At 34.3% G+C, this 27216-nt stretch overlaps 1 protein-coding gene across 6 annotated transcripts in view; it reads right to left on the bottom strand.

Annotated features, from left to right (window-relative positions):
• The window catches only part of PIBF1 (progesterone immunomodulatory binding factor 1), a 106826-nt gene that overhangs the window by 12738 nt on the left and 66872 nt on the right, over positions 1-27216 (bottom strand). For 4 of the 6 annotated variants that reach the window (XM_040090293.2, XM_040090302.2, XM_040090311.2 and 1 more), the window contains 5 exons: positions 26607-26757; positions 22513-22603; positions 19132-19234; positions 17166-17296; positions 8181-8265 (listed from right to left, as the gene is read on the bottom strand). In XM_040090293.2, coding sequence (XP_039946227.1) covers positions 8181-8265; positions 17166-17296; positions 19132-19234; positions 22513-22603; positions 26607-26757 — 561 coding nt within the window. Of the gene's footprint in view, positions 1-5569; positions 7956-8180; positions 8266-17165; positions 17297-19131; positions 19235-22512; positions 22604-26606; positions 26758-27216 lie in introns of those variants that run through there. The other 2 variants (XM_040090320.2, XM_040090338.2) reach the window with 2 other exon arrangements.

Raw genomic sequence — 27216 nt, 5'->3', positions numbered from 1 at the left:
TCACATCTTTTCATTCGTGTCTTCCCAACCCCTGCAGATACCCCTTCCTTCCCCTCTCCCCAACAAAGCAGTTTTCTCCTTTTATCCACTAAGCTTCCATCCCTGATTAAACACGTACTGCCCTCCCCCTTATGACTCCAAAGCTTTTTATGAGTGTCTGAACTTCTCTCTACCTCTGTTTTTTTGCAGATGGCAGCTGTTGCTACTCTCCAGGTTCCTAAATCCAACATACTGGCTTTCTGTCCTAAGTTATTCCTAGTCAATCTTCTTCAGCGTAACTTAATTACAGCTAAGGATAGTATTAGCCAGACTTTAAAGTATGACTAATAATGACATGCTGAAAACTCATCTGGAATTCTCAAGGTCACTGCTAAAATGGAATTAAAATCTGGGCATAGAGAATTTACCAGTGAGGGGCAGTCCCCAAAGGCAATATGAAAGTAAGAATGGCAAACCTAGTAATATAGAGTAGAATAGTCAAAGTAAGCTAAAGCAGAGATACTTCAGGACACCCTGCATTTCCACAAAAGAGTAAAAAAAAGAATAAAAATATTTGACTTTTCTTTCACCCTCGTGGGCAAAAAACCAGGATAACATTATCCTGAGAAGTACTAGAATTTTGTGAAGGATACTGACATAAGATGAATGCGAACACAGAGACAACTAGATTTTCAAACTGTGAACATTAAAATTTTGGAACAATGTAATGGAATTCTGAAATTCATATGGCCATGTTTCAAATCTAACATTCATAAACATTTATCTAAATCCTTGGAAACCTCAGCCTGGTAATTTATAGAAGCTCTAAAAAAAAAGCTTAGAGCCCTTCACAAACTACGCATATCCTAATATGACAAATTAGTAACTGTTTTTCCTCTTGATCACATGGACTCTCTCTAATCTTAAACACACCTGGAAAATGCATTTGGCAACCATTTATCAAAAACTAAAACATAAGTCAGATTTTTTACATTCTAAAGATAATGAAATAACAATTTTCTGTCTTTTTCTCTGTGCTTACTTATTACCTACACAATAACGCCTTATGGTTATCTCCTTTTATCTCCTTTTCCTGTATCCCACCACATCCTCTGTTTGCTTGGACAAAATAAGCTAGATCTTTAATCTCACTCACATAAGATGTCCAGCCTGTTGTGAAATTTATCTCTCCCCCCCCCCATATTATATAAAAAATACAAAATATCCATCTTACAGATTAAATATTATTTTTTTTTTAATTTACTTTTAAAGTTTTGAAGATTTAATCTTTAAGAGACTGGCAGGACATTGGAAAGTGGCCTTTTTCAGGAGACATTGACTAAAAAGTGAATGCAAATTCTCAGAATGATACATAGTAAAAATGTAATTGTTTGTGAAACTGCTTCCAAAAAGCAATCCATTCCTATAAAAGAAGATGACTTTGAGAAGAGTTAATTTGTGTCTAGTTAGGAAAAATAAACACTAAGGAGATTTTCTTTTCAGGCTTTTGAACTGAAACATGTAAGAAACAAAAAATGGCTGTGCGTAAGATACTGTATTAGGACATATGAACTCTTAACCTCTTAAAAAACAGGGGAGTTTTCGACAAAGCATAATTTCTTTTATTTTGATTATTGCTTCTGCAAAACAGGGACAAGTAATAGTTTTCTGCTTAACTTATGGGTATAATATTTGTGAGATAGGTGTTCAGTTACAGTGGTGAAGGCCACAGAAATACTCAGTTAATAAATAGGATTATTTTGACATATTGATAAGAAACTGTGAAAGCGTGGGAAGAGGAAAGAATTACATGGTTTTAAAGGAAAAGCATTAGGTTTACTCATAAAAGCTGAGTTATACATCACATGTGGAATGGTCCTCACCTGCCAATTGGAAGATAAGCTCAACATAATAGTCACTCAGGCAATTAGCATTTTAATATTAACCTGATAGACTATTTTCAGCATGAACAGCTCACTAAGGATTTTTTATACTTTAATATGTTTTAAATAGAATAAGAGCTTGCAATGGTTAACCAAAATAAATTTTAACCAGATCTAGTTGAAGATTCCTACCAATTCAGGTACACATATTTAGACAGATTTAACACTCAATTTGAGTGACACAACAATTTACTGACATAAGCTAACTGGATTTAAGTAAACAAATAGCAATCAAACTCCATGTGTCTGTAGCCATTTAACTAATTGATATCAATCAGGTTAATTTAAACTGCTACTACATGTTTCCTACTCTGTCCCCCAGCAGACAGCCAGAGCCTGGTTTCTGGTTGCTAACTTCACTTGAAGAGCTTTGGCACAGTAACACATGAATGTGTCAATAAGGCAGATGACTAGTTCAGCAAGTTTACATTCTATTACCTGTATGCACAGCTGCTAATGTACGGGGAGTGCACAGATGTGTAAAGCAGATAAAATATCAGCAGCTTGTCATATCTTCTTACCTGGTATATAATATTCATGGGCTGATAATGAATTATGTCTGCATAAACAATTGCACTGAAGGAAATTGATGGCTATAGTAAAGAGTCTGAATTTGCAGCACTTATGTCATAAATGTTACCCTTCTATTTCTTACGACAATGATTTCATAGTATTAGTTTTACTTTCTTAGGTTAAAAATGACTGTATTGCCAGACTGCATCATATACTGGTGATTTCAAGCAATTAAAAAAATACTGTAAATGAAATATTCATACAAACAGAATGTGATCTTGGGACTTGAAGGAACACCTATTAAAGTCTTCTATTGGCATCTTTTACACCACTGTCTCATTTTTTGTTTTAAGGTCTCCTACAGTATTTCTATTTGAAACATAAAAAACCTCAATTTGTTCTACTTGCACTGCTTTTTTTCCCCCCGAAAACTCAGTGGGTTATGAACTTCACATTAAAAATATAAACCCCAGTTAGTTAATTTTCAAGATTTTAGAACTCAGTTTCTACACTCTGTCTGAATTGGAAAAGTTAAAATAGATTTAAATGTGCACATTATTGGTTTTCTTTATTATGACACATCTGCATCTTAAATTTCTGAAGAAATAGTACAATGCTATACATCAAAGCATAGCAAATTTATAACCTCTTAAATGTAACCTCAGGAAATTATTACTAAAACTTCTTGCCAAACATCTGAGTGCTGACAGACTACCCTTCCAAGTTTTCATCTGGAGTTGGAAAGCCAAGGGATAAAGTCTAGAATTGCACTTCTGATGTTACAAAATACTAACAACTGCAACAGGCATGAGAGGCAATGGAACTACCAGGATCACAGAGCTCATGGTAAATATTTCTTTTAGCCAAAGGCTGACCGTTGGAAAGAAAAAAAAAAAAAAACAAACAAACCAACAAACTAAATAAAAGAGATCACGTATCAAGAGCTTCACCAAAGAGATCTGGTGGATTCATCCCACTTAACTTTAGCACTTAACAGAGAACTGCATTTCAGTGCCTTTAAGCTATAGATGCCCTTTATATGCACAAAAGGATAATCTTTAGATGCAGATAAAGGATGGCACAAAATCTGGTGTGCTGTCCAGTTTTGGACACAAAATGCCCTCTTTATCACAGGTAAGTAATATTGACATATAAATATATATATATATATTTTTATATATATATATATTTTTTTTTTTCCTTTGCTGGACTCTTTCCAAAGATCATTCAAACTGCTAACTTAATGGACAGCAATACACTTTTGTAGAGTTTTTCTTTGGCCAGGTTAGGTTTCTGTTTAGTGTTTTGAAGCAGCAGCGGTTTTCACTGCAGCATTAGAAGTGTGTCAGAGCTGGTACAACAGGAGGAGGGATGAGGAGAATCATAAGCAAAGGGGTAAAGCAGTGTTATAGCTGTTGGGTCAATTCAGGCATGATGTATAATTTTATCTGGATTTATGCTTTGAAGAAACATTTTTCTTACTCGTTCTTCCCTGACTATACAAAGACACGTGGACAGTAAGTTCCAAAGATGGGGACAGGTCATGCATTCCAAAGATGGGGACAGGTCATGCAGTTAATTAGTGGGAAGAATCAAAACTACAAGTTGGGGTTGGTGTGGCTTGGTTATTCAAGTTAAGAGTGTCAACAGTGTAAAGTTCACCTGATTAAAATGAGAACAGAGACTACAAATAATAATGCAAAAAAAAAAAAAAAAAAAAAAAAAAAAAAAAAAAAAAAAAAAAAAATCTGGAGATCTGAAATATCCCTTTTTTAAAAAACTCCATACTATTTACTGGAAGGTTACTAATGGGAGACCCCATTGTTCCTCTAAACAATGTTTTATGCTTTTCTGATGGATCTGTAAAAGCAATTAAACAATAATGCCTTGTCAAAACATATAAAATATCTTATTCTAAAATCAACTGAAAAATCTGGTTGCATTAATTTGCTGTCTTGCACTAAGGGGTACTTGTACAAATGGCATCAGAATACTGTGCACCCCAGACCCTTCTGAGAGCTCAAAAAAGACAAGGGGCACTGGGAAGGCTTTATTATGAACCTCCAATATAATCCCAGCATCATCCCAGACACTGATCATTCATGATAATGCCACTGAATTCCCTCTATAGGACAGTTTGCATTTAACCGCATGAAGTACGCAGGAAATTTTATCTTACCAGCTGATTCTCAGTGATCTAAATGCAAAACTAGATTAAAAGGTTTTCCACATTCATTTACCAATTAATTCAGACAAAAAATAAAGCAGCAAGCTAAGAAACAATTCAGAATTTGGGAGAAGAATATAGTCTGAAAAAACCCCCAACCTTCCTTTTTTCTCCTTCATGGGTGGACAGAAGCTTTTAAGGTTTGGCATAATCAAATAACTAGTTTTCACTTTGATTTCGCATAGCAAAATATAAGATTCATCATCAAATTAGATGTTTATGTAGTTTGAAATAATGAACTATTTTATGACATTAACATTAGGTGTATTTTTTCCTGTAATAAAAGAGCACATGTAAGAATCCTATATAAATTCTTCCAAGATTCAAAGCAGAACTTTCAACTTTCTTCTAAAATTAAAATCTGTGAAAAGATTAATCATAAATATAAGTTCTTTATTTAAAAAGTGTATAAAATGCTATAATTGTCTCCAAAGCAGCATTATGAATGTAGCTGATATCACAAAGAGATAAAAATAAAACAACTTCCAACCCCTCAAACTCTAAAATTCCATTAAAATGTTAATAGAGTCTGAGACCACACAGGCTGGAATACCCTAAGTCAAAACTACACCTATTGAAACACTTTGCTGGAAGACAGCATTAACATTGTTTTGGCATTTTGCTTGTACTTTTAGCATTTACTTTTAATATACCTAAACTTCATTTTATCTTAATTATGAATATCTTTGGTTTATCTATTCAAGAATTCTAATGTTTCTGCTTGCAAACATGAGAGCAACAAGGTAATTCCTAACAAGACATGACAGTTTAGTATGTGCAGTGACGGAACAAGGCTGATAGTATCCCTGTTACATGATAGCACGTACCAAATGCATAAACCCATAATTCATCTTTTTTTTTCAAATTGTATGAATCAGTATTTACAGGCTGCATGTCAGTTTTATTTAAAATCGCAAACTGTTTAAATGTGGTTAACTCTCTACTAACTCAAAGTGAGAAAATTTGTATTCCTTATGTCTGTCAGCAAGGATAATTACTGGAAAATTGTGATGTTACTGCAAATTTAAATCTTTCATTAAGATGGCAAAAAAGTAATAGTCAAAGACTAATTCACTATCCTGTACAAAGATTTCAATACCTGAGGTAACTGCATTTTAGAGAAAATCAGAAAGTGTAAAACTACTGGAAGAAGTTTGCATTAGAAGTAAAAAATAAAAGGCTGCATTAGGAATAAACAGAAGTGACAAAAGTTAAACCTACACACAAACACAAAAGCCACTTTTTCTTTTCCAACATTTTCCTGAAACAATTTTAGCTTATATTTTGTTCCTTAGGTGATTTTTTTCTGTGCGTTGTACTGGCATTTCATAGTTTTCTTCTATCACACATGTAACTTCTAATGTTTCTTTTTCACTATTTATATCCTTTTCTGCAGAGGTATCTTTAAAAAACATTATCACTTTTTGACAAAACAAGTATGACTAATATGTCCTATTTTTAACAGATGCAAAAAGAAATTTGAGAAAACAGTACTAATTTTGGAAATATTTGCTCAATTTCTTAACATTTAAGGTATGAAGAACATCAAAGAAGTCTGTTTCAGGCTCAAGTACTTACTTCTCTTTTTCAATCAAGACTTCCTCCGCCAGCCTTTCTTAATGGTTTGACACAGTTTAAAATTTGAAATGGTGAAATGATTGAAATGGTGAAATGAAATAAAGGAACAAATTGCTGCATTTTATAAGGGTACTTACAGGGGCTAATACAGTGTGGATTTTGTAGTGGAAACAATGTTGCATAACTTTAAGTTAGAAATGTTGTAATTTTCTTAGAAAACACGGCAAAATTTTACTTTTCACTTTTTACTGTTTTTAATTGGCTGCAATGCATGCTCATTGATACGGAACTAATAAAACTAGGTGCCCAAGGTGTGACTACTTCGCAGGCATAGCTAGTTGGCAGCACCCCTGCTTGGGAAAGAAAGAGTAGGAACAGGAAATTTTGAAAGAAATTAATTTGAAATTAGGCCAAGGGCCTCTCATATTGGAAAAAACCCTACATTTATACAATTATGTCATGTTTCCTCAGAGTATTTTTCATATCATTAACATAAGGGTATGATAAAGGATGAATATAATGGTAAGTTTATAAACTATCTAGAAATGTTTAAATCACAGATTAGTTTGGTTTGGAACTCAGCAAACACAGTAAGTAGTTTTCATTTAAGTTGAAGCTCACTTGGACTCTGCTGTCAGTGAAACTCTTTTGGTTCTAACAAAAAGGAGTTTTTAAAGTGCTCGGAAGAGAAATTAGTTTGGACCAATTAATGACATGGACTTTGGTCTACTGATCTTAGAAGGGAATGTGATGTATAGCATGGAAAGGAAATGAGGGAAAACAATTTTAGAGGTGGACTGAGACTTCAGGAGGTGGACAGTCAGTTTTCCATGAATATAATGTATTAAAATGAGTGACAAGCCAATCTCCAAGAGCACAATTTAGGGGAGTTGTAGCTTCCTTGAAAGAAATCTCTCCATCTTTTCTCTTACCAGTAAGAGAAAGAAAGATGTCAGAGAACTACTGATAGACCTCTATGATCGCTTTCTGAACAGGTGAGTGAGCAGCTAGGTCCCATCATTCTGTATCTATAATTTGCACTGTTTTTCCTCATATTCACAATTCCTGATTTCTTAATGTTGTATTTTCTCTGAAAATCCTTGCCAAATCATTCAGCAGATCTGGGAGAAGATTTAATAGCTGTTTAGGTCAGCTTTTGGTTTTATATCTTCAGTATTCTTTAGCTTCAGAAAATTCTGTGATGTTATTCATATTCTCAGATTCCTACAGTAAACTTCATTTATTTTCATCCTTTGTTTCAGACATTTAAGCAGATTTTCTCTCATACGCCATAACATATTAGTCTCTTAAGACTGTTTAGATAAAAATCTTGACAAGAGCCTTTAGAGTTCCCTAAATGGCACAATTTTACATACTTTTAGATCTGAGAGTCTATTCCAGCCCAGTAGCACCCTGATTCTTACTCCGATGAAACTCTTGGTAAGTACATAAAAAAGTACACCGACCCTTCTCAGAAACCTGTGTAACTATTGTCTTGTTTCCTCTCCCTAACCCCTATTTTGGAGTTGAAAAGGAATTCAGAAGGGTGTATGGGAAATGAATTGAACAATGCATTGGTCTCATGTTTGGCTACAAAGATTGGGGAGCACAGAGCGATCCTGAGGCATACTGTGGCACATGTAGACCTTGCAGATTACATGGGTATCAATTTCATTGCCTTCAGATTCTTGTTAAATGCTTGCAATTGCCAAACACTGTTCAAGGCAAAAGGAAGAACAGAGACAATACATCATCAGAGAACTTAACAACTGGGAGTACAACTGAGACCCTTCCCAGTACCCAACAGACATAGCCATATGTGTTGCTGAAAATGACACAGACAAGAAAACCCCAACAAATCAAATCAAAATTAACCATTTTTTTAACGGCCACTAGCAAAAAGTGCACTTATGGTAGTAATGCTAAAAGAGGAAGATTACCTCACGGTCATTTAGAAGTCTCTCCAAATCTGCTGCCATTTGATTCTTGACACGCAGCAAAGCTGTCTTTTCTTTATTTAAAAGACTGGCAAAAAGAGGATAGGAAATGCAGTAATAGCAATAGATTATCTCTTTTAATCTTGTGTTCTGACCGAAACAGGCGTTTTCTAAAGCTAAATACTGGCAACAATAAAAATCTGCTCAAGTAATTGTATCAAATGATCCTTCTCTGTATTCAAGCACTGAAATTTTTATAAATGGGCCCAAATATACTGATACATACAACATCTTATTTTAGTCCAACAGAAAAAGTATTCAAAGCCTTCATAAAATGCTTTTGTTTTTGTTTTTTCCTCTGAATGGCAATTAAATGATCAGAATCTTTTATTATCATTTCTTGGTTTCTTCTAGGCAAAATGTGATTATTTTATACACAAAGTACATCTCCTTATACCTACATTTCTGTATCAAAATGTGGATTTCCTTGTTGTGTTAGTCACTAGTAGTAGCACACTGTATGAACTCTTTTTATTGTACTGTATTTAGAATTCTGAAAATAGCAAATACAAGGAAGAAAAACATCCAGCTCTTCCCCATTTAGCTGTGTAGTTTCTGCAGAAATTGTAAACATATTTTTGTTATTTTTATTTTTTTTATTTCCAGGATAATGCATGGGATCAAGTTTGGCCTATGAACCAAGTATGAAAACTGATTTAACATGAAGTCATGCCTTTATAGCAGAATGCAAAGTTTAACTTTAATCATTGTTTGTCCTCATAGTTATAGAACATGAACATTTGAAATGTTTAGCATACACATTGTGATTCCAGGCAGTAGTTCTATAATAATTAAATGTATTTTCCTATTTAGCCGCTCTATCAGTTTCTAACACTAAATTTTAGACTAAAGCATGCATAATACCAGTATATAATCTATTTTGTTAAAACAGCCATACAGACTTTCTTGGAAGACACATTATGTGTGCCATTAGCTTATATAGGACTTAACTAAATAGGTTGTACAATATAAACTGTAACATAAATCAAAAACTATGAAAAATGCAAATCTTCATATGGAATGCAAATATGTAATACTGCAAACAGGTCAGGAGTTCAAAAGCAAATATATTAAAATTTTAGAAATGAAGCAATTACATATGTTGCAAACACTGATTATTTAATATTCCCAATATTTGATCCAGAAATTATCAAAATAAACAATCTTTAATTGGTCACATATCAGCTGCTTGTTTCAAATAAGCAACATCATCCTTTGCCCTGGAGATTTTCTGGCAGTTCCTTACAAGCTCTGTATTTTAAATTATGACTGTCAATTCCTTCTAGGTATTCATTCTCAGAAAAAAATAGTAACCTTTTGCCAGATTGCTCAGTTTTTTCAACTACTTAAAAGTACTAACATTTTAAAAACCTATAAAAATATTTTAATATTTTCATGAGTTTTATTTTCTGTCACATTTTTCATCATAATGAAATTGCTGTACCTTCTTTTCTTGGGTTCATGTGTTGGAACTTATATGTCACTTTTTCTTGGATTTCTGTATTTCCTAAGAATATAAACTAATCTTTCTAGAGGCTCACAAACTTATTAGAGGAGGAATAATACAAGTTTCTCTATGACTTAAGTAGTGCACTGAATAAGCATAAGCATGAGTGTTCATGATGGAACCAGAAGTTCATGTTTGAGGTTCAGTTTCATCTACAGAACAGAACCTATTCTACTTATACTGCTTGTACCTTCTGAAATAATATGACATGAGTGATCTGTGTTCAGCAGTTCTAATTTTCTTTGTTTACAGTCAAATATAGGACATAGAATACTACATCATTCAGTAGCATGATGTGTTTTCTGTCAAACACATTGATACAGAATTACTGAAGCATGTGCAGACTTTAGATTTTGTAGTTTTGCAATACTTGTGCTTTTTCATCATTACAGAGAGAAGGGAATAATTCATGTACTCCTGAAAGAATACTGCAAGAGGCATATACACATTTAACTGAGTGAGAAAGCAGTTACCAGACAGAATGATAATTAAAGGTTACACAGAAATACATTCAAAAGTTCCATCTTGGGAAGAAGACTGACCATTTTAGTCCCAGGTTTAAAAATGTTCTGAACCAGCGTCTTGGATAGCAGCAAGGAGGTTCTAGCTTTAACCTACCTTACACTCCCATTGAAGAGTAGTTTAACCTAGTCCAGTGTGACAAATTAGAAAGCAGCATTACAATTTGTTTTAGCTGACCTAAGTGAGAACTGTGGAAGGATCATCCTTCCCCTGCCACATCCAGGTAACCTACTCTTTCTGTTGGTACTAGACAATTTGTCACCACGTAAGAAGGTCCCTTCACTGATCTGGATAGACACTGGAGTTTTTTAAAGGTTATCTTTCACATGGACCACCAAAATAACTTGATTTACCATGTGCAGTGGAGACCCACAGCTGAAGGCAAGGATGAGCTGCTCCATTTGGTGATGGAGTGCCTCAAGTGTCTTGCTATGATTCTGAAACCACAGTCTATGAGTTCAGGCAAACCAGCTTCTCACACTGGAGCTCAAGGGTTGTAACTTTCATCTAAAGAGACAGGACCATGATGTACTCTACAGCAGTCACTGATGGCCTCACCCTGAACGTGGAGAAGGTGCCTGCTGTGAGATGTCATAAAACTGTGTCCCCAAAAGTCCAAGTCAGAGAACTAACTGAACAGCAGTGCAGGTCCTGCTTTTTCTGTGTGCTTTTCCAGAAGAAACCAAATTGTCTGGGAGGACATCCAGTTTCATTTCATCATGCTTTTAAAGCCTAGCCAGGTATGAATCCAGGTATCAGGAATGTAGGCTTACCATAACATACACTTGTCAAATGCATACACATTGCTCATAGCAACCACTGGCTTGTTTTGTCTTGCTTCACTCAGGATCTAAAGCCAAGGTAGCTTGAATATTGTATCTAAGACGTTTTTAGGTAACATGATTTTTCTGGAGAATGGATACTGACATTTCCCAGTTTCAGTCTTATAAACTTTTTTCAGTTTGGGCAACTAAACCATTTTAATGCTTAAGTGTAAATATACTAGCTACTATCCTGTTCAGAAGCTCCTATAATTAGATACTCTGAATAACATGTTTATGCTGGACACACAAAATAAACATGGGTTTATATATTACTGGATTTTATTATTATTTCTATTCAGTTTGAAAAAAAAAAAAAGCATGTTTCTTTTTCAGTGAACTCCAGATGCTGTAAGAAATAGATTGTGCCTTTCTGTTAATTTCCCCTTAGTGCATGAAGTTGAATTGTCCGACATTGAAATTTTTTTGCATTTTATATTCAGATACACTATTACCACTCTACAAAACAAATACAAATAGTATATATAAAGGTTTTGTACATATAACTGAATATATTATAGCCATATAGTGAAGCTATCCCTTGTCTGCAAATTACAGATGAATAGCTCAAAGTAGGCAGTTAATTATTCATCTAGGTCAAATTTTGTTCTTAAGTCACATAGTTAGAAAGGGATATGTTTTGCAAACTAAGTTCCTTACAAGACAGAATACATGTCAAATCAGTGATCTCTCTTTGTGCAGCTAAATAACCACAGCTCAGATTTTTAAACAGATTCGGGAGAGTACTGCTTAATGACTTTAATTGGAAGGCTTCAGGAGGCTTAAAAAACCTATACATGAAGTGTCCAAATTAAAATTACTTTTTCAAACTATAAAAAAAAACCCCAAAACCCAAACAAATTTTTAGAAGTTGTATTACAGGTCAGAAACTGTATAAAAAAGGACATATTTCTACAAATTTTGCTTGGAGCATTTCTCTGGTAAGCTGCAGTACTACTGGAATAGATGGTGTACATTTCTCAGAATGGTAATGTTCTCATAAAAAGCTCATTGCCCATTCTTTGATGGGAAAAACTCATCTAACACTCTACGCTGAGCTCTATGTTTGGATGGCAATTAGAGAACCCAAACTGTTTAGGTAAGGAACATTTCAGTACAAAGCCTCTTAGTGAGCAAAATCCTTATGTAGCTTCTGGATTTGCCACACAGTTAAGGCTTTTGAGTAGTGCTTTTGGGTACTGAGAAATTTGAGTAACTGCATTTAAAATAAATACCCTCTCTTTATGAATGAAGTCCTTTTAACATCTCCAGTTATTTATAAAACTAGATGTTTTTAGCAGAAAATTATGTACTAAAACTACAATTACTTCACTACACACATAAGAATGAAACTCAGAGATTTGTTTTCCCACAGCATGACATAGCTACAAGCATTTCTCTTCAAAAGGAGCACTAAATGTGATGTTTTCATTTCTGGCTAAAGAACTGTATGCTAGAGAGATTTCTTTATAGCAGCAAGGAGTCATCCTCACACACAGCACTGTTCTTATTAACCATAACTATTTACTTTTATTAACTAGAGTGCTATGTGGTCTAACATAAATAAGAAGTTACTTAAGAGTATTTTGAGATATGCAGACCACCTATAAATTCATCCTGTAGATGCCCCGTCATTCACGACCAAGGTTTTGTATCTGAAGGTGCATGGCTCAGTTCAGAAGTACATGAAGTTTCTGCTCCCAGAGCCAAGTTCTGTTTGATGCCAAGTGCCAGCACAGCCCATGGCCTGCCTGGGAGAATCCTGTTGGGATGGGAATGAGAGTGGGAGTGAACACTGTATGTGGGCAACACCTGACAGAGCCTCCATTACTCCTAAACAAGCTCTCCTTCTCTTTGAGTGGTAATATGCTTGTGCCTATACACTTGAACCTCAGCAGTGGTATCAGCACACCTTTAATAACCTGGCAGTGGATCCCCAAATTGTTCATGCAAATCACAGCAATGGCAGCATCCCAGCTAAGCATTTACCCCAACCACAACAGCTCTGCAGCTCTTATGAAGGTATGGCTAAAGACCCACAGAGCTGTGTGAAAGATGTCCAGAACAGACACACTTCTCAGCAAACCAACAAAGTATGTCCAACTCTGCTTAAGACTTCAATTCTGTCTGGTAAGCAATCTGATTGTTTCTCTCCTTTCAGTGAGAAGTTGAATGGGGCTTTGAGCAACCTGATCTAGAGGAAGATGTCCTTACCTATGGCAGGGAGGTAGAACTAGATGATCTTTAAAGGTTCTTTCCAATCCAAACCACTCTGTGATTCAGTCTCACAGCTACTGATACAGGCAACCTTGAGCACCACTTGAACAGCTCTTCCAAGGAGGGAAGACATTTCGATATGAAGGCTCTGAAAGACAGCCTTAGCTCTGTAATAGTTGTGACACTTAAGGATGAAGGCAGATAAGCTGCTCTAGTTAAAGTGAACTCTGAAGACCATACTGGAAAGAGACTTAGACAGTTCTGCAGGACTTGTCAAAAATACCATACCAAAATGATCTGCCTGAGTCTTTCCCATTCCTCTTGCAGAAATTAACTGCTGTCAGAAATGTCACTTTAATAGAATTATGAGTGTAGAGAATCCTGAACACAGCTGTTGCCTTTTAAGGGATCATTATGTAAGTGAATTTAGGCCATTTTGTGAAAAATTGATGAAGATATGGCCCAAGAACATCCAAAATGAGATTTCTATCATAGATAGCCTTCCTCATGCTTGTCTTCCTCTTGTGCTGATTCAACAACAGTCTGTTTCATCACAGAATCAAACTCATATCCAGAACAACCAACAAACTTCACAACAGATGTGGAAATACAAAGTGCTAGAGGTTGCTGCAAAACATTTTTAGGTTGCAAGAAAGTACTGACTCATCATCCTGGGAAATCTGCTGGAACCTAATCACCCCAGGAGTATGTTCTAAAAGGACTATTGGCCATGATCACTGTGTACAGAAGGTAATTATGGATTAAGACTAAAAAAGTGAATTCACTTGCAAATAAGTCCTTTCTGATCCCTCCACACTCAAGCTGCGTGGGAAGTCATAGAGAACACTGGCACCGATAACACAGATGTGCCTGTTCTGCTTGGGGAATCCAAGATTTACATAATGCAGAATCATCTCTCTTGACGAGCAGATGAGATAAAAACACGGCATGAAAAGAACACCCCTCCACCATTGAATCTGCACACTAAACAAGAAGCAAGGAAAATTATGATCAAGCATGGAGCAGATGTAAGGACAAATTAAGTATTCAGTCTTGATTCTCAGGGTGCAGGCATATCAACACAAGATTAATTTGTCTCCAATCTGGTACTCTAATATGAGATTAAAAAAAGAAGTATCCAAAAAAACACTAGCATTTTTGAAGGTCTGTCTGAAAACAAGAATTCAAGCACTAGTTTTCCTTTAACTGGCTCTTGTGAAATTGCTGTTTAGAAATAAAACTAATGCATTATTGTACTTAAAATATGTACCTAGTGTAACTGTAGCACAAATTAAACCTCAGTTTAAAGGCTGCTGCAGAACTGCAGTATTAACTATTAATCATAGGTAATGGTTGAAAGCACAATTTCATTTTGAAATGGTTTTACAAATATTAAAATTTTCACTCAGCTCTGAGATACAGAGAAACCAAGCTTCATAAACTATGTTTAGTGTTTTCACTAGTACTTTTCTAATTGCACCAACATTATCTGCAGAATTTAAGGCTCTCCTTGAGGAGCATTAATTCTCTGAATTCATCCTCTCAAAAATATTCCACAACCAACAAACCAACAAAACGCTGTTTAATAAACTAAGAGGGATAGGAATAGTGGGCTAAATCTTTTGATCCAGCAGAGCTTCACTTGGCATATATTTGGTAGGGATTATCATTAATTTACTCAAATCCCATTCTGATTCAGTTCTGGAATAGCTGAGAGTAATCTAAAATCACCTAAGGGATATTTTAATTTAAAACTGTCATCAGCGGATTCCAAAATATCCTCATGACAAAACAATCTTGAATGTAATGGTTCTTTGGTTAGAAATCCCTACCTCTAACCTTATTCTCACTTATGGGAAAGCAAAGGAACAACATTATCAATCTTATCCCAGATTATGATTTATCATGTGTACCAGGGAGTACCAGCTAACAATTTAGGACCTTTGTTTTAGATGTTGAGTTATGAATAGCAAAATTAGGGACTATTAATATGCATCAAAACCCCTAAGACTTTAGGCTACTGCCAAGAATTCCTCTGGCCTACGAAACTACGCAAACTTGTGATAGTGGAATAAAAGCTATTTTCAATTTTCAAGTAAACGACAGGAAAATAAAATCTTACCAAAATATCTGATGTGCAAAGTAAGTGTTACTATTTTTTGCTGTAATATTTTTTGTCAGGCCACTCTTTCATTTACAGAAACACAGACTAATGACGAGCACACCCCAGCTCCCCACAGTAGACTATTGCTGGTATGTTCACCCTGAATGCTCACATTGTGGGCAGATCCATTTTCTTTCTTAACCTGAGGCCATTTAGGATGCAAAAAATTTCCTTTACAGTTAGTGAAGAGTAATAGGCATCTCTAGGAAATAACTCACTCCACTCAAAATCTGAATTACATTTTGGAGATGTCACTTCCTCCATGAACTACCTAGGAAAGTTGACCTAAGTCTCTAATTTAGGTACCTTAATTTGTAGGGTAAATTTAAGAAGAATATCTAAGCATTAGATTATTGGCAATGAGCCATTTAACTCAAGAAAATCAATGTTAATAACACATTTAAGTTGTTTTAGATTTTAAAGTATGAAACATACTCTTTCAGAAATTACCTCACCTATTTACTCCCTTTCTATCTTCCTTTTGAGAGACTTTTGGACTACTTTGTGAATAATGAAACTATTCCATTATTATTACCATAATCTAAAAATTTGTGACCAATTCTTTGGTATTTTTCACAACTGGAAAGTAAGACACTGTATATAGAGAACACTGTGATTTTTCATTTCCTGGAAAAATATAATTTATCTTTGAAGTGTTTCTTATAATGCAACAAGTCTAGGAAAATATTAAAAAATATTTGATTCTGGAATTAAAAAAACATCTATTCTTACTGAATCAAAATTAAGCCCAGTGAAAGATGTTTTGTCAGAAAAGTATGAATGAATGTTTCAGTTTATTTATATTGATTCATATAGAGATTTGCTTGGATAACAAGCATTTTTAGGTATTCCTCAAGGGATAAATACTATCCCAAACCATCAAAACACTCTGAATAGATACATATGTAAGACAGTATGTAAGATTAAGTATTAGCTAAGGTGAAACCTGTTTTTTTTTTTTTTTTTAATTGCTTCAGTAGATTAGTGGTAAACGCTGTATTTTTAATGTAATTGCTTCATAACATAATCACATTAATGTCTCCTAATAGTTACTGTTTGCTTTTCCTAAACCAAGACACTACACAGACACCTAATACTTAAAATGCTAATTCTTCTGCAGAGCAGTGGGACTCGGCTGTCAACTTCCTTGAAAATCAAGGGACATATTATTTTGTAACAGCTTACCTGGGAATCAGATGTTAGGGAAGTTGCTGGCAAGTTGATGTTGGGAAGTTGCTCAGTGATCAGAGCTCTGACAGATGGATACAGCAGCAAATCAGAGAGTCTCCATGAGACCTTATGCTCTAATTACGGCTGAAATACCCTTTACTGTTATTTTTTATTTCTATTATTTTTCTCTATTTTCTTTATTTTTACTGTTGTATAGCTGGTGTGTCATTTTTACTCTTCTGAACTCTTCTTTACTTCATGAGAGCTCTTCTCAACTCCAGACTCACTTTAAATCACACAGCTGTCACAGCTACCCTTCCAAACTTAAAGTATCCTTTTCTGACATTGTGAGTCAAATAAAAAGTGCTACAGTTCCAGCATGAAGACTGGAGTTAGGTGGTCAATGATGGAGTGTTAACATCTCAACTTTGTGGACAATAGCACCATTTTTTTCCAGTGATAAAAATATAAGTTATTTTACCTTCACTTTAAGAGAAAGTAAAACAAGAATCAGTGATTTTAATTACCTGACATCTTTTTCAAGTTGTGTAATATGTTCTTTCTGTAGACTTATTTGAGAATCTCTCTGTTGTACAGTTTCAATGAGGTATTTGTATGGCTGTTGTGCTTGGTTCAACAAAGAATTTGCTCTGTCAAGCTGCAAAAAAAAAAGGTATAACCACTATAATTTTTTTACCTTATAAAGCACAATTACTTGATTATTACTGAATTGATTTTTACCAACTGTGTATTAATATAAACTCCAAACCTGTTATTACATACACAAAAAAGGAAACATACCACCTTCAAATTGATAACTAGTACATTATCTTCTCACTGTTCTGTTCTAATTGTGTGCTATTTTCACTGCAATAATAGTACCACTCTGTACACTTCCCTAATCTGCATTTTCAAGGGTTTTAATGTAACAGCTTCAATTGATTTAAAAAAAAATAAGTAGAGTCAATGCCTCTGTTTATGGTCATATTGACTTACTGATGTGGTCTTTTCCTCCCTCCTTTAAAAAGCAAAAAAGGTTGTATCATAAATACTGCACTTAAGTAGCAGTATTTGAGCCAAGTTCAAACCAAAAGCTGACAAAATCACTTTTGCATCAGCTTTCTAGCCATGTTCTAGCCTTCATCTAGATGACTGAACAAAAAGTAAGTCAAAAAAATAATAGTGCTGAAGAATGACACCTAAGAATGCTGTAGTCTACAGGATCTCTGGTTTGTTCTTAAATTAAAAAAAAATAAAAGAATCAAGAAAGACAATAGCCTGGAGTAAACATTATATAAAGACAGCAAAGAGAAGTTTTAGAACTTCACACAAAACCCCCCAATGTTTAACTTTATACTGGATTTTATTGTGATTTAAACTATACAATTATATGGTGAAAAATCAAAAATTTAATGGCAGGATAAAAATGAGCTGAAGATGTTCCTGTGGAAAGTTGCAAGAATTTGAATTAAGGTCACTGATACGGAATCTTTTATCAGTGATCTAGAAGCAAGTATAAAACTACTGTGGATAAGGAATGTATTGAAGTGAAACACAGAAAAATTTAAGATAAAGACTAGTGATATAGAAGAATACCAAGCATAACAATGGATTCACCAGCTTCCTGATGTCTTTCAAGTAAGAACCTGGCAGAATATGTTTTAGTCAATTAGAAATTATCATGATATACCTAAGAATACATTAAAAAAATTATAGTATTGGTTAAAAAAATTCCCAAACATCACTGTTCATGTATCTTTCATTGAAATAATCTATATAATCATATATATATATATATATATATATATATAAAAATATAAAAACCACATTTATAGAATGAATGTAATTTAAAAATATGTAGAAATTCAAGTTATTTGCACTCTGTGAAGCACTTTGGTGTACTAATTCTAATTTGTTAATTACTGTGTCTTTAAAAATCTTGCCATTAACCACATTCCTGAAATAATAAGTTTACAAATTACGTTTGGTGGCAACATCTAATAGCAAACCTAGTTGTCAAACCTAGTTGTCCTTTTGTTCTTATGAGAAAAATTAAAAGACAATCTTAAAGACTTTTTAAACAATTAGTTTGCCCTAATTCTGGGACACTTCAAGCTGACGTTTGTTAAATATCTTCAAAAGCGAAATTAGCAGAAGAGCTGTGTAAGAAGTAGTGAAGCATTCATTGAACAATTAAGTATCAAACAGAACAAACTAGCCTGGCTGGCTGTTCTTCTGTTCAGAAATCAAAATGTTGTCTGTCTGGCTCACATTCTTGTTTAGCCTGTAAAGTAATCCTCCTTTCAATATTAGTTGCAAAAGACCATATAAACTTCTTTGAAAACTTCTATCATGGAGTTTTGGTTAATTATGAGGCCATTTCTTTAACATCAAATAGATAAAAAACACTGTTTAGAAAGTTATTTCATTTTATGAACAGCTGGTCCGCAATGTTTCTACATATTTGAATTTTTGTGTAATAATGATTTTTACCTCTTGTGAAATCTGTGTTACTTGCTCCTTCTGATGTTCCAGATCTTTTACAAGCAATGAGTTTTGCTTTTCTAGCTGCAGTAATCTTCTTGCCAAGTGAACACTGTGCCAATAAAAAGCAAGCTCAATTTGATTTTTTTCCAAATCAGGCAAAAGAAATTCTCACATTTAAACTTCAGGACTTGATTGCCTTAATTTTTCACCGAAATAATTATTTATGTTAAATATTAACATTTATAAACTACATATTCAAACACGGTGCACGGTCAAAGTTAGAAAAACAGTTAGAAAATATTACAAAATTTAACGGCACTAAATAACATTTCTATGGTTATGCTATTGTAATATTTTATACAAAGTAATAACTGATACAATTTGTCTTATGCTACACAACTATAGAAATACTGTCAAAATTCTTCATCTAATTATGACTATTTGCTTTTTAGCAACTTTACAGACTCACTTTAAGTCTAACTTAAATAATTGTTTAAAAATTTTCATGAATAAATGTTTTGCAGTAAAACACTGAAAAATGTAGTATTTTATCACTTTCAAGAGAGGAAAAATTGTTTTGTCTGACATTTAATATGCTAAATAATTAAATGTTATTGCAAATTTTGTTTTGAATAAACTCTTATGTACAGTCACAGATTAACTCTGAAGAGAAAGGATAACTGAGCTGCTTAAACAACCTAGTTAAAAAATTAGATTCTCAATCTCTTGCAAGCTTCATGTCCAGAATCAAAGGGTGTATAATCCATTCAAGAGCACAAGTCCATAGACAGCAGTGGGAAGATTCAATATGCACTGCAGAGCCTACTAGCAGACATCTCACCTAGTCTTCCAAACTCTTATGAATCACAGAATGGGAAAGGTTGGAAGGGACCACAGTAGTCATCTGGTCCAACCTCCAGAGCACTTTGTGCAGGTAGTTCGAAACGTGTAGTGTGAGTAACTCCACAACCAGTTCCTTACTATGATACAGAATCTATGAGAGGGCAAGTGGTCTAAAGCAGACTGACAGGGAGAGTTTATTTACCCTGAAGCTCAGGCTTAAGAGTGCATAAATCTAGATGAGTGCACAAAATTTAACTGAAAATTTGACCAGTCATAACCTCCATTGCTTCCTCAGTAAAATGGAACAGACTTCTGGATTTGGCAGAAGTCCTAATATTCTTCATCTCTGCATACTCTTTCATGCACTAATCGCATCTAGTACAACAGAGAAAGGAACCACTTCTCTGACTAATGTAACGGAGAACTTGGATACCTTTCCACAGCAAATTTAGGAATGCAGCCCATCATAATTTTCCCAGCTACAACTATTCAGTGAACTTCCCCTGAATTTGCAAATATTTAAGGACAACACAAGTACACCTTTCAAGTTTACTTGTCAGTATGTTTTTTGACTAGTTAAAATTGAAAGCTAAGAGACAAAGGGACTGATGTGCAAGGACATCTTATGCTGGAAACATTTGATTCCAACTATACTAGAAAATTATGCAGTGCTCAAGAATGTGGTAATTCATTGTTAGCAAACTACCAAAGTCATCCTGTTAGTGTTCTGCATTCTCTCATGAACACCTCCCAAGCAGTTCCTAGGCACAGCTGAGAAGTCAGCATGGGCAACCAAATCATTGCCAATATGTTGTTCACATGTTGCTTAACCTACACGGAGAATTGTTTTATGGCAACGGGCTACTACAGACCATTTGTTCTTGGTGCTCCAGAGCGTTCCCAGCATAATTCAGCATGCTTAGTTTAGTACTATGAGTGTACAATGCCTACATCTGAAGTAACAAAATATTTGTTTCTAGCAAGTGGGCAAAGAGGTATAGACCCCATACTGCTTGGAAAGGTTGGTTTTGTACAAACTTTCACAGACTGAAGTTCATGATGCGAACTTAAAACAGCTCTTCATTTAGGATCCTATAGGACAGGAATTAAAGAGCAGGTAGTGGACTCCAGATAGATTATTCACATTTGTAATAGATTCTCTTTCTTTAAGGAATCCTAGAGAGCAGAAAATATATCTGTATTTCTTTAATGGCGCTAAACATAGAGGATGGTGTCAGAGTCTGTTTTTACAAACTTTGGCAGCCAAAGGCATCACACAAATTATCTGCATGGCAGTTTTCCTTGAATCCAAATAGCAGGTAAACCATACACAGTCTTTTATGGCTTTTTAAATCTTTTTAATCCTAAAAGATAAAGAAAGTCTATGAAGTCTCCAAGACTATTATGAAGGATTAAGTCAGTTTATTAGTCAATGCCTTTTAGAACAAAAGTGGAGTATATGAGTCATTCTGACAGACCCACTTCTAAGCTCAGGAAGTGTCTTCCAAGCATATCTGAAATCCTGGCCTGATCATCAGATTCAGCATTCAAAGGAAATTTAACAGAGTTTTTATATATGTCAATAATCTAAACTGAATCTAACAATGTGAGGAAAAAGAAGGATTGAAGCGAAACTCAGAAAAGTGCCCAAACTATTGACAAAAGAGGAAATGCTTTAGGAAATGGAGCTATAGAACTCTCAATACTTTTCTAAATCAGATGTGCAACAGGGTTATAGAGGTTTTTTGCACACTTCTCACCCTCCAGGGATGGTGACTCTATTACCTTCCTGGGCAGCCTATTCCAATGCTTGACAAACACTTATGTGAAGAAATTGTCCAACCTGAACCTCCCCTGGCAAGACTGAGGTCATTTCCTTTTACCTCGTTGTTGCGTGGGAGAAGTGAGTCATAGCCACAACACACAGGCTCACAATGAGCCATTCAAATGTCACTATTATTTCTTAAAGACAATGCATAATATAAATTTATTAGTTCAAAATGACTATGATCAAGAGGAACCTTTTTCACCTATGCATCATATTAGTCTATTGATCAAATTTTCAAATTGGCCAAACCAGAGTAAACTAAAAAAAATACAAGCGGAATCAGATGCTGTATTAGTGAAGATAAAACAGTGATGCTCTGAACCACTGTCTTTCTTAATATCCCGATGGATATGTTTTTCTTATTATGAAATATAATTATTTTTAGGGTATTAATAATGCATATCCTATTATATAAATGTAAACGATGTAACTAATCTGTTTTTACAGCTGCTTAGTTTTATACAATTTATAATTGATCTTTCTGAAAGTCAATGAGAAGAGATTTTAGAATGACCTAGAAAAACATGCATATGCTCATTCATATGCATCAACCACATTAACAGGTCCTAGTCCTCAATCTATTCCTGTAAACTTAAGACACTAAAACCCCTCTTTATGTTAATCAAACTGGCTGGATTCTAAGACAAAACATAATGCATCTAATCTTCATTTAGTTTGTCTCGAACAAGTAAATTCACGAGGTACTTTTTTTTTACCTTTGCTTTAGTCGTCTTTTGGCTGTTGTAGGAATATTAGCACCATAACCATATGAGAAGAGAACCCTTTCAGCTTCAGCTTCATCTTCCACTGCAAAAAATTGCAGAAAGCTGCTGATGAAGAACAGTGCCAGAACTTATAAACTTCTAAGCAATTCTATTTACAACTCAATATGCAAAAACATTTTTCTAGAAGCTAAATTTTCAGTTCGTGCAACCTTCTGGACTTGAGTGGTACAGTGTTTTTCACCATTAGCATTAGATTTAGTGCCAAACTTTAATTCCTTACAACACTTTCTATTTGATTAACATAAGACATGCAATATGAATGTAAAGGAAAATAGTTCAGTTGCCTTGAATATTCATACTGTTGGTATGGTCACAAAATACATGCCACTTGTATAAGTTTAATTCAGCAGCAGAAGGTTAGGTTGCTTAAGTTTTTAATCTAAAGAATGAATTTTCCATGCATACATGAGAAGGTAGAGGAAGATAAAATTAGGGAGTGTTTAAGGTGACAGGACATAACCAAGACCATGGGAACAGAAGGGACATCTGATGTTGCTAAGGGAGCTGATGTCACAGTGAGGCTGCTCACTATGGTTTTTGAAAGGCTGTGGTGATGAGAAATTTCACCACACTTAATGAAAACAAGTGCCATCCATTTCTTCAAAGAAGGGCAAAAAAGAGATTTTTATGTATATGCAAAATAGAAATATTAAAAATAATCTCTGCCTCCATAGGTGATTTGTTTCTGAAAACGCATTTCTAAGGGTTTCAAACAGATTGTAATTGCTTTGGAAAAAAAAATCCCAATAGCAGCAAGATTAAAATTTATATGTTCATATATTTCAAGTTCTGAAATTCAGGTTTCCTCTCTCCTGTAAGGCCAAGTGGGCCAGAAAAAAAAAAAAAAAAAAAGAGAAGAAAGAGAAAGAACAAGGCTATGTGTTTAGTAGACAGGGGCAGAGAAAGGGGGGCAGAGAGGAGGGGCAAAGGGGGACAATGAGAAAAATGGGAGTGTCAGGGGTGTGAGAGAAGGAGGGAGAACAAGTAAACACCAGCCCAGGCACCACACAAAAGCTTTGATGAATCAAATAGTTGGGAACAGGAGAAACAAATGTAGGAAATTATGTGAGTCCTATCTGACTCATCTTTCTTAATGCTCAAGTGCCTCAAAATCAGAAATACCTTAATTTCTCAACAGCTTGCAAAATGCTATAACTTCTGTTCTCACTTGTCTAATACCTTGTAATGCTATTTTAAACAAGGATTCTTAAAACAAATTTAGAAAGAGAAATGCCTCTAGAAGAGCACCTGCGGTAATTCACATATCTAGTTACACTAAAAACAATACACAAATTACAGTAAGTATGACAGAAAAAGTTTTGTCATTACAAAGACACCAGCATTTCAGAGCTGTCTTAAACGTGACAGGAAATTCTTCAATGCTGTAAACACCTCTTGTTCAGAAAAACATAAATAATTTAACCTGCCTTTCTTAAAACCCTTCTTTTTGGTTACTTATTCAGTGTCGTATATCTCAGAAAAACGTCAGTAAGATCCCGTCCTGTAAATTCAGATCTGACCGTACTGTCCAGTACATGTCACATCATGAAGAAAAACACAAAAGACATTGGAAATGTTGTAGGTATCAAAATAATATTCTGTATCAGTGTGTGCTTCTCTTCTCTTACAACATTCCAGGCTCTTCACCTGACTTTGTGGTGTAAAATATACCTTTTACAAGCCAGGGGACACTTATTAATGACAGTTTCTTATGCTGCTCAGCAAGGATGTGCCATTGTGAGGATACAGAGAAGCTCAATCTTTTTCTTAGAAAGATACTAAGCAATGGCAACAAGAAAAATCAAACAATCAGTCTACAACAAAAATACGTAATGTGAAGACTGTATTCTGAAAAGGAAGAATAGACAAATGCCAAGAAAATTTACTACTGTTATTCATCTGGAAACCTCTCAGGCGCTGTAAGAAGTGGCTATATAAATTCTTGATAGCTTTCAGAATAGGCTGTTTCGTGTCATTTCAATATTAATAAAGTGAGGCATAAAGATCAGGGAGTAACAGTAAAAATTCAGTGATCTCTTCCACATGCATATTTTCCAAAGAAAAAAAATAAAATTTTATATACATATATATAATTTAAATATTATATGACAAAAGCCATCTCACATGTGTAAATAAAAACACGGTTTATTAAAAACTCCAGAGAACCCAACCCCCACTGGCATCCCTAAATATGGTAAAACAGCAAAGGCTTCATGACTCAGGATGAAGAAAACCCATTATATGCTATTTAAATATAAAGAGGTGACCCCAGGAATGAAGATTATTCCTTATTATCACTGAAATTTGTAGAAAACTCTAACTGTCTTCCACACAATGCTTCAGTCTAGATTATATTCCCCGAAAGATGGATTGAAGTATTTCCGTAACACATCTGATTTGAAAAATTGTTATATTTCCTTTCAGTTATTCTTCTGCCTTTAGCTATTTATAACATGTAACTATCAGGGCATAATTTGAGGCACAGGAGGAACTATATCCATCTGTCTTCTCCTTCAAATTTTTTTTTTTTTTTAATAGTTTAATTTTCTTCTGTTTTCCTAAGATACTAGACTTAACTAGTATTATTCTTAAGTTTCTATGGCAAATACAATGAAATAGCAAGTTCATTATTATATAGAAAATATATTGAAATAATATTAAGCTATAACTCTTTTTTTTTCTCCAAGGACATCAGAAAATAAAGTAATTATATTTATAAAGAACAGTTCATTTGGAAACTTTCCTTTCTTTAGCATCCTGTAGCATGGAATGTAAACTGTAATTAAAATAGATATTTAAGAAGAAGTTAAGAATGATCTGGTCAAAAACTTCACTCCTGTCCCAAGATGCTTAAGAAAATGTAAACCGGTGTAAACAAAAACCAGTGTTCTGAACTCTACCTTCCCCTTGGAGAAAACAAAAGTAAGGCCCCAAAATTCTGTGTTAATACATAAATACTTCTTAGGTAAGTTTATATATATACACACTTCAAAAAACATGTTACTGACTAAAACAGAAGTGTGTATACAGCAAACATGCTTATGGTCAGACTGGAACCTTTGGGTAGTCAGGCCGTTCTAAGTACAGGCTGCAGTGCATAAAATTAATAAAGCATGTGCAGTCTGGTTACTAAAGATACCCTAACATCACTGCATCTTGGTAATGCACACTTTGCTAGACACTACTGTTTATATATAAAGCTTATGCAATAACCTTATATATGGAATACTTTAAAAACTGTGACTTTTTTTTGAAGGAGGAAAGAAAGAGAAAGGGGGAATAAGACAGCTGAATTAGTCTGTAATTTTAGAATGTCCTACTCTGCTTACACACTGGCTAGAAGATTTCAAGATTAGAGTCAGAGTTTCAAATTAGAAATTAATTGCCTTGTGGATTGATTTAGGCTGAGAACCAAATGAATATAGAGATTTTACACAAATTTTGCTATGTTTGGGAGCATTTTAATTTTTGCGAATGAGAGACAAAAATTTTCAAGAGTAATCAGGTATGAATTTAATCCATGGTTTAGTACTCGGAACAGACTGAGCTGTCACAAGCAACTACTTAATGTCTAATAATTATTAATTCAACAGAAGGAAAAGTTTTTTCCCCTCCTTCCAATTAGTTAAAAAATTCACATTAATTACTGTACTGAAATATAAAATCTGTATTTTCTTGTCAACAAAGAGGGCTTCCTGACATTTAAAATGTACTTAAATAATAGAAGAATCCTAAAGACTATTTATCCTAATTATAATGGATTATTAGAATAAGGAAAAGATAAATGACTAAATACTGAGATGATTTTCAATAAGCACAAACTTAGACATATGGATGTTTGATACACATTCACAGGTGCACTTAGAAACCTGCCATTAATATTTTCTATCAAAATAATTACTGCCTTTTACTTGTCTGGCATAATGAAGAAGAATGACAGGCACTGTAATACTTTTCAAGCGTCAGAAGAATGGTATCTAATGCCAGAAACACGTACAGATAAAACGATCTGTGACAGAACTTACTTTCTGCTGTCTGCAGTATTATCTCATCAAGCTCTTTTTCAAGTTTTTCATAAGTATCTAGTCTTGCTTGAAACTCAGAATTCTGTGTTTGAAGCTCAATAATGCGGGTTTCACTAGAAGACTGAAGACTATAAAATTCCTTTGTAAGCACCTGTGAGAATGAATAATGGAAAGATCAAGAATTCAGCATTAGGGTGATTTTTGAAAGAGGCAAAATGTAATACATGTGAAATGTGTACCAGTATAATATCTGATGTAAGTTTTACACAACAAAGATTAAAATACTTTAAAAAGCAGTTCTTCTTTCAACAATATAATCTTGCAGAGATTAAACTCTCAGATCTTAGGCCTATCTGCTGAGTCCTTACTAATTCTAAGAAGCTGCCTGAATTTTTATTTTTTGAAGAATTTTAAAGGAAACTTAGGAACAGCCAGGTAACAACTAAAAAAATTCACACACAGTAGTCAAAGTAGCATAAATGCAATAATTTTTGTTGCTTTAACCAGTTTCTGATTTCAGTCATCAATTTATGAAGATTCCTTTGAAGAATGCAAACATAAAAATTTGTCATTAAAGCGATATCAGTCTTACTACTTACTAATAAAAGGT

Source organism: Hirundo rustica, chromosome 2, assembly GCF_015227805.2.
Source record: "Hirundo rustica isolate bHirRus1 chromosome 2, bHirRus1.pri.v3, whole genome shotgun sequence".
Taxonomy (NCBI): Eukaryota; Metazoa; Chordata; class Aves; order Passeriformes; family Hirundinidae; genus Hirundo; species Hirundo rustica.
This window is presented reverse-complemented; position numbering and strand designations above follow the sequence as displayed.